The sequence below is a fragment of the Pipistrellus hanaki genome, assembly GCF_964339955.1.
Source record: "Pipistrellus hanaki genome assembly, chromosome: 2".
NCBI lineage: Eukaryota > Metazoa > Chordata > Mammalia > Chiroptera > Vespertilionidae > Pipistrellus > Pipistrellus hanaki.
The window spans coordinates 200,077,430-200,084,636 of record NC_140504.1 but is presented as its reverse complement, the minus strand read 5'-3'; the positions used below and the strand labels follow the sequence as shown (position 1 = coordinate 200,084,636).

Sequence of the window (7,207 nt, the reverse complement as noted above, 5' to 3'; positions counted from 1 at the left end):
AAGGCGCTTTTCGTGCGCCTGGTCTGGCCAGCTCGCCCCCACGCCAGGTCTGTCTCCCTTCGTCCTACCCTCAACCACTCAGGGGTGCAGCCCGGTCCCGCCGCCTCCTTCTGAGGCCGGTCGGCCTTCACGCACCCCCTGTTGGAGCCCGCGCCCGCCCGCCCGCCGCGCCGGGGCCTTTTAAATGGGCCAAGTTGTGGCGGCGGCGGCGGCGGCGGGGGGAGTCTCCCAAGTCCCCGCCGGGCGGGCGCGCGCCAGTCTACGCGGGTACGCAGCCCGGGCGACTGAGTGGGGCGGGGCGGGGCGGGGCGGGGCGGGCGGGGGCCTGGGACCCCGGGAGGGGTGGGGCGCGGGGCCCGAGACTTCAGGACTCCTCTCCGCCCCGCTCCGCCCGGAGGCGGGCCGGCGAGCGGCGGTGGGGGCGGGGCCGCCCCAGGGGGCGCGGGCGCAGGTGGCCCGGCGCCCCGCGGAGCCCCAGGGCCCTGGAGCTGCGGCGTTCGGCACGTCGATCCGGAATCGATAGCAGCTCCGGCAGCACCATGTCTCCGTTAGCCGAGGCCCTGCCAGCCAGCTGGGCAGCTGTCCGAGGTGGCCCGGCAGGAGGCGCGGCGGCGGCGGCGGCTGCCGGCGCCGGGGCGCAGTAGCGGGCAGGGCAGGCGCACGGCCAGGCGCCTCCCGGGCTCCCCTCCCGCCAACGAGACCCTGCGCCAGCCTGGGAACAAGTTTCGCCGGCGGCGGGAGCCAGGCTGCAGGACCGCTGGCCCGCCATGCCGGCGGTCAAAAAGGAGCTCGCAGGCCGCGAAGACCTGGCCCTGGCTCTGGCCACCTTCCACCCGACCCTGGCGGCCCTGCCGCTGCCGCCGCTCCCTGGCTACCTCGCGCCACTGCCCGCCGTGGCCGCCCTGCCCCCGGCTGCCTCGCTGCCTGCCACGACCGCCGGCTACGAGAGTCTGTTGGCTCCGCCGCTCCGCGCCCCGCGCGCCTACCTGAGCCTGAACGAGGCCGCCCCGCACCTCCACCTGCCCCGGGACCCTCTGGCCCTCGAGCGCTTCTCCGCCACGGCGGCCGCGGCCCCGGACTTCCAGCCGCTGCTGGATAACGGCGAACCGTGCATCGAGGTGGAGTGCGGCGCCAACCGCGCTCTGCTCTACGTGCGCAAACTCTGCCAGGGCAGCAAGGGGCCATCCATCCGCCACCGCGGCGAGTGGCTCACCCCCAACGAATTCCAGTTCGTCAGCGGCCGTGAGACGGCCAAGGACTGGAAGCGCAGCATCCGCCACAAAGGTGCGCCCGCAGAGGGGCCGCGGGCCGCCCCTGCCCCTGCCCCTGCCCTCCGCTCCCCGAGGACCCGTGGTCCGGACCCCACTCGTCCACCATCTGGGAAAACTCCGTCACTGCCCAGAGAGGGCGCTGTGACTCCGGGGCGGCCGCAGGGACACTCTCCGTGTCCCCCCCCCCCCCCCCCCGCCGCGCCCCGCTGCCCCCCCGCCTTGCACAGTCTCCTCTGTGGACCCGGGCCGAGCGTCCTCAGCCTCCACCGTTCGCCCAGCTCCAGCTGCGCACTAGCCGGCTGCTCCTTACGCTCCGAAGGTCTTTGCAGGATTGCTGGGCCTCGGGACGCAGGGGAAGTTACGGAAACTCGGAAGAGAGGGCGGGCTGGGCAGGATACTCCACGGGTTCTGGCGGGAGTGGAGGGCACACGTGTGGCCGAGGTGCGGGTGCGAGCTGCTGGAGAGAAGGGCGAGGCGTAGGGTTGGCACAGGCAGGTGGGGGCGGCGGGGCCGCGCATCGGGTCGGGGGCGCGCGCGGAGCTGGACCGGCAACGAAGCTGGGAGCAGCCAGTTGAGCTCCTGCAGGAGCCTGGCTGGCTCTTCGGGGCCTGAGCGGACAGCCAGGAGAAGTGCGGTGAGCGGGGGTGGGGGTGGGGGTTAAAAAGCTGGGGACCCAGTAGCGTTCGACTTTGAGGTTCGCGAGTCCACAGTGGCCCGCCTCGGTCGGGAGAGCGCTCGTCCAGGTCTTCAGTTTCGGAGCTCTGGATATTCCCGCGGGACCCACGAAGATGGGGTGGGCGGCAGGGCTGGTGGTGGGTTTGGAAGTTGGCCTGAGGTGGGTGTGCATATTCGTGCCGGGAGGGAGCCCCAGCCCTGCTGCTGACTGCACCCCGGAAGTGCCACCCACTCCCTCACCGGTCCTGCCTCGCCTCTCCTCGCAGGGAAAAGCCTGAAGACGCTTATGTCCAAGGGGATCCTGCAGGTGCACCCTCCAATCTGCGACTGTCCGGGCTGCCGAATATCCTCCCCGGTGGTGAGCTGTGGGAAACAGTTGGGCTTCGGGGCCTTCTTTCTTTCCAGGGGAGCATGTGCTTATTTTGTAGGACCCAGAATCCTCACCTCAACCCTGCCAGTGTGCAGGAGGAGCTCCCTGGGCCAATAGGGGCGACATTGCTTGGGGTGGGAATCCTGGGCACCTGGAGGCCCCACCCCTTTGGATCCTGCCTGTCCTGAAGCTTTTCTTTGGGAGTCTCAGAGCTGCTTTTCCTGAGTCCTGGGAATGTGAGGTTTCCTCCCTGGAGAGTCTCGTCCAACTGGCTTGGAGACCCTGCCCTCAGCAGCCTGGGCGGTCACCATGTCGCCTGGCCAGCTCGGAAGAGGAGCTGGTCCTAAGTAATGCTTGGTCTGGGGTGGGACAGTGTTGTCCGGCCGATGTGTGTCTGGGGGGTGGGTACAGGCTTGGATGTGAATGATGTGCCTTTTTGGGTACCCACAGCTGGAACCCTGCAGGGCAAGACCTAGGGTGTGCAAGATTGTCTGGGGCAGCTCTGTGCTGTGTGGGCCTTTGGTAACCAGAACTGAGGCTAGTATGGGGCCCCCAGCCCAGTGTAGACATGGCCAAGGGGAGCCGAGCAGAAGGTGCTGTGCCTGCCCCGGCACATGTCCTCCAGGCAGCAGCGGGTGGAGGGTTGATCTGGAAAGGAAATTTCATCTCAATAAGGACCAATTTCAAGGCCCTGGGGAGAGCTGATTAGAGCCCTGGCTGCATAGTGGGTGGTTGTGCTGCTCTGACTGGCATCACCCAGCAGTCCCTCTCACAGGAAGGAGTGGGAGAGGCAGAGGCCTAAGAGGACCCAGGGTCCCTGGCCTTTATCTTAGGGACAGCCCTCGGTTGGGGGAAGGAGATCCCGTTCTGGGTTCCTCTTGGGCCCTGGCGGCAAGGAATTTGGAGGAACTAGGAAGCGACAGACACCTGTGAAGACAGACACCAGGTCAGACACGCACATGCTGGGGAGGGGACTCACTGCATGCCCACTGCACACATTGTCTGACATGAGCTCATCACCCACAGCCATGCCTGCACAGGACAGTGTGTGCACAGGTAGCCCACCTTCTGCCACGGCCTCTGTACCTTCCTGGGGCCAGAGACCAAGCTTGTGCTCCACTCTGCACCCTCTCAAGCAGCTGGAGCAGAGGAGGGGTCCTCAGCGCCTCCTCACCGCTGGCCTGGAGCTTCTGTTCAGGTCGGGGGAGCTCTGCCTTCCCACAGGAGCAGGGGAGCAGGTGGCCTGAGCCCAGGACCAGTTCCTTATGGCTGTGGTGTGGATGGCGGTTCAGACAGGGATGGGGACACAGTTTAGGACTGCCTGCCTGTCCGGGGCTCCCAGGTTCCTGCTTTGCATGAGCGATCGCTCAGACCTGGGCTTGTCCCTCCTGAGCCTGGTCCCTCCCAAGCCTGTCATTCTACCCTGCCCTTAAAGAGCGCCATGGAACTCCTGTCTTTCCAGCCCCCACTTTTCCACACAGACGGGCTTCTCACACAGCCAGCTCCATAGGTGTATGTACACCACACAGTCACAGATACTCAGGGGGCAGAATTTGGGTCTGTGGCACAGGTATCATGCAGCCACACAAGCGGCCATCCTTGCTGCCTGAGGAGCCAGTATTTGGCTAGGGGTGGAGGTTCGGCACCCAGTTTTCAAATCTGTGCTGCTAAGTGGGGATGAGTGGCTGAGGTTTCCAGTGTACGTGGAAGGCATGAATGTGCCCTGTCCTTGGTCGGGGTCAGGGCTGCCCATCCTGTTTCTGTCTCTGAGCCCCCCTCCCAGGGGAGTACCCACAGGAGCCTCCCCAAGCCAGCAGAGCTGGTCTGGCCTCATCGCAAGCAGTAATCTTAACCCGCCATTTCCCTCTCCTCTTCCCTATCCTACGGATGAGAAGCAAAGAGCACACCTTTCCTTTCCTTCTTAAGTGGGTTTGATTCAGTAGGAAAGAAGGTCCTGATGCTTGGCCTACAGCAGGCTAGAGAAGGGCAGAGCTGAGCGGGACCTCCCAGCAGAGTTGCACTCCAGACAGGCAGGGAGCTGTACCAAACTCCCAAGCCCACTGGTCGGTAGAGGTATGGGGACCAGACAGTGGTCACCTGTGCAGCCTCACCTGCTGATGCTGGTAACGAGCTGGGCCAGGGTTAGGGTCAGAGAGGGGCTACGGATCAGGCCCTGTCTTATAGGCTACTCACAGACTGACACCCCTCCCACAACCTGTGCCGGCTCCCGGCTGCCCAGTCTGTCTCACTGAGAGCTGCAGAGGAGACTGGAGGGTGTCCTGGTAGACTCCTGAGGGCAGGTGTGGAGGAGACCGGGGCGCCTGAGGGTGGGGGTGCTGTGTGTCTGGACATGATGGTGGACTGGGTCTAAAGAGAACCAGAACTCTGAGGACAGGACTGATGGCTTCAGGTCCAGGGGGCACTGATGCAGGGAGGGGCCAGGTCCCCCTGACACTTTGCTCCTAGAGCTCAGGGGTATGGTGGGAACGCCTTATCCTGGCAACAGAAGGAAGGAGGTCAAAGGAGGCCCCTGGGACTGAAAATATGAGAGAGAATGAGATAATCCCAGGACCCCTGCCACCTCCCTGAGCCAGTAACTTGTTACTAAATAAGAAAAAGCTCCCTGCCCACCACAAAACCATCACTGCCTTTTCTTCTTCCCCTGGGCGGTGGGACCTGAGACAGTGGACAGGGCCGTGTGTGTAGGAAGCTCTCCAGCATGTGTGTACCAACTCTAAGCATGCACTAGTTTTTGTGGAGTTCCCTGTGCATTTGTGTTCTGGCTCAGGCACCTCAGCTCTGTGCCAAGAGCCCTACCTGGTCACAGTGGGCGGAGGGGTGGGGCTCAGGGGCCTTGTGGGAAACTGGATCTTCTAGGGCTCCTGGGCTCACAGTGCTGGGCTGGCCAAGGGATCAGTGAACCCAGGCCTTCGATTTATCAAGGACTTCAGACCCCCTGGGACCTGGGCTCTGCATGGCTTGGTCTCCATTGGGGGTTCACAGAGTCTGAGTAGGGTTGCCAGGCAGACACGCATGCACACATGGAGGATACTGCACATCAAAAGAGTGACAGGACACACAGAGAGGTTGTGGTGCAGACAGAAGACCCCTCTGGGCTCTGAGGAACTGGGGAAGCCAGGTCTGCCTTCAGGTGGCATCTCACACTCAGGCTGATGGCTGGGACGGTTGGGCTGGAACGTGCAGTCAGGACAAGGCAGTGCCCAGAGCAGCCTGGCCAGGGCCACCCCGAGCCTCAGCCCTGACCAGGGTGGAAGGGTGCCCATGGAACGGCTCTGCCCGAGGCCTTGTCTCCCTGCTCTTGGCCTCTGGTCATTCGTGGCTTTTGCCAGCCCTAGGGCCCGTCCTGGAGGCTGGTGGCCTACTCCTGACTAGGGCAGTGGGGAGCATGGGCTGCTGACTGTGCCTATGTGATCTCAGTGAGGCTCTGTCACCTGGGCCTACTAGGGGTCGGGCCAGGGTGCAAGCCACCAGGGAGCCAAGGGGCTTACCTTCCTATTTCCCCTCTGCGCAGAACCGGGGGCGATTGGCAGACAAGAGGACAGTTGCTCTGCCCTCAGCTCGGGTCCTGAAGAAAGAACTGACCCCCAGCTTCTTAGCCAGCGATGGCGACAGCGATGGGAGCGGGCCAGCCTGCGGGCAGCGGCCTGGCTTAAAGCAGGAGGACGACACCCACGTCCGGATCATGAAGAGAAGGTACTTTCCCAGGGCGAGGACGTGGACGGCATGTGGGCTCAGATGCCAGAGGGACGTCAAGACAGGTCTGCAGGCAGCTGGAGGCAGGTCCAGCCTGGAGGGGAGTCCTTTGCCCTTGGGACTGGGCCCGAGTTTAGCTTGTTGTGCCTCAGCTGAAGCATGCCAGTCCCTCCTTCTCATGGGACCACAGGGACTGGATCAGCATTGTTGGGGGTGAGCACAGCAATGGGCTGAGGAAGGAAGGAGGACTGCCCAAGGGCTCCGGGGGACAGGGAGCCCCAGGCAGGTTTGGGAAGGGGTGCCTGGTCCCGCCACAGCCAGGTGAGGGGTGAGGAGTGGGTGGACCCTCCCTCAGGGAAGCCCCTGTACACTTGTGCTCATGTGCCTTGGTGGGTGGTAGCTCTGATGGGTCCTCACTGTCCCATCCCAGGCTGGGCCCACCCTTCCTGACCTCCCACATCTCCTCTCATGGCAGAGGAACCTCTCTCTGGCCATCCATCGTGATGCATCCCCAGAATTTTTAGGCCTCTTCCCACCTAGTCTTTCAGCACTTTCCAATGTCTCCTATGCTACTAGCCCTCTCGTACCTCGGGACCCCATTGCCTTCACCCACACCTGGTAAGGTGAAGCACCACACAGGCTTCCCCCTGCCTCCTCAGCCATGGTCTTTCCAGGGCACTGCTGTGGTGGAGGGCCTGGCCACAGGGCAGAGCTGGGCATGGGGCAGAGCTTCGCATGGAGCAGAGCTGTTTCCTGCCTGATCTCTGGTCCTGGCTTCCCTCCTGCCTCCGTGGTGCAGTGGTCACTTTTGGGAAGGCGACTGGCAATAGCTGGTACCCCGGGGCTTATACCTGGGCGGACACCCAGCCATTGGCACGAGTGGCAGTCTCCGACTCATTCCTGGCATGGTTCCAGTCCAGCTGGCGTAGCTCTCGTCACCAGGAGTTCGGGTTTGGTCATATGAGTGACAGACAGAGGAAGCTGCAGCCCACACCCCAGCACAACATGGGGCTCCTTGGGGCCCACAGCAGAGACATGGGGCCTCAGCTCTGTGCTTCCCACCTCCTGATGGCAGCCCTCGATGATTGAACTGGTCCGGATAGCGCTGGAGACGGGGTGCTGGGGGTCGATGAGAGACATGCCGCACACCCGTAGGCTGTTCGGCAGCCCATCCTGG

At 63.8% G+C, this 7,207-nt stretch overlaps 1 protein-coding gene across 3 annotated transcripts in view; it reads left to right on the top strand.

The window, feature by feature from the left end:
• Window positions 1–247: 247 nt before the first annotated feature.
• Window positions 248–7,207, top strand: part of SAMD11 (sterile alpha motif domain containing 11) — an 18,971-nt gene continuing 12,011 nt past the window's right edge. Inside the window, exons 1-3 of one of the 3 annotated variants that reach the window (XM_084872793.1) lie at window positions 248–267; window positions 2,213–2,304; window positions 5,849–6,030. In XM_084872793.1, the coding sequence (XP_084728919.1) occupies window positions 2,233–2,304; window positions 5,849–6,030 (254 nt within the window). In that variant the 5' untranslated portion in view covers window positions 248–267; window positions 2,213–2,232. Of the gene's footprint in view, window positions 268–338; window positions 1,285–1,504; window positions 1,591–2,212; window positions 2,305–5,848; window positions 6,031–7,207 lie in introns of those variants that run through there. The other 2 variants (XM_084872791.1, XM_084872792.1) reach the window with 2 other exon arrangements.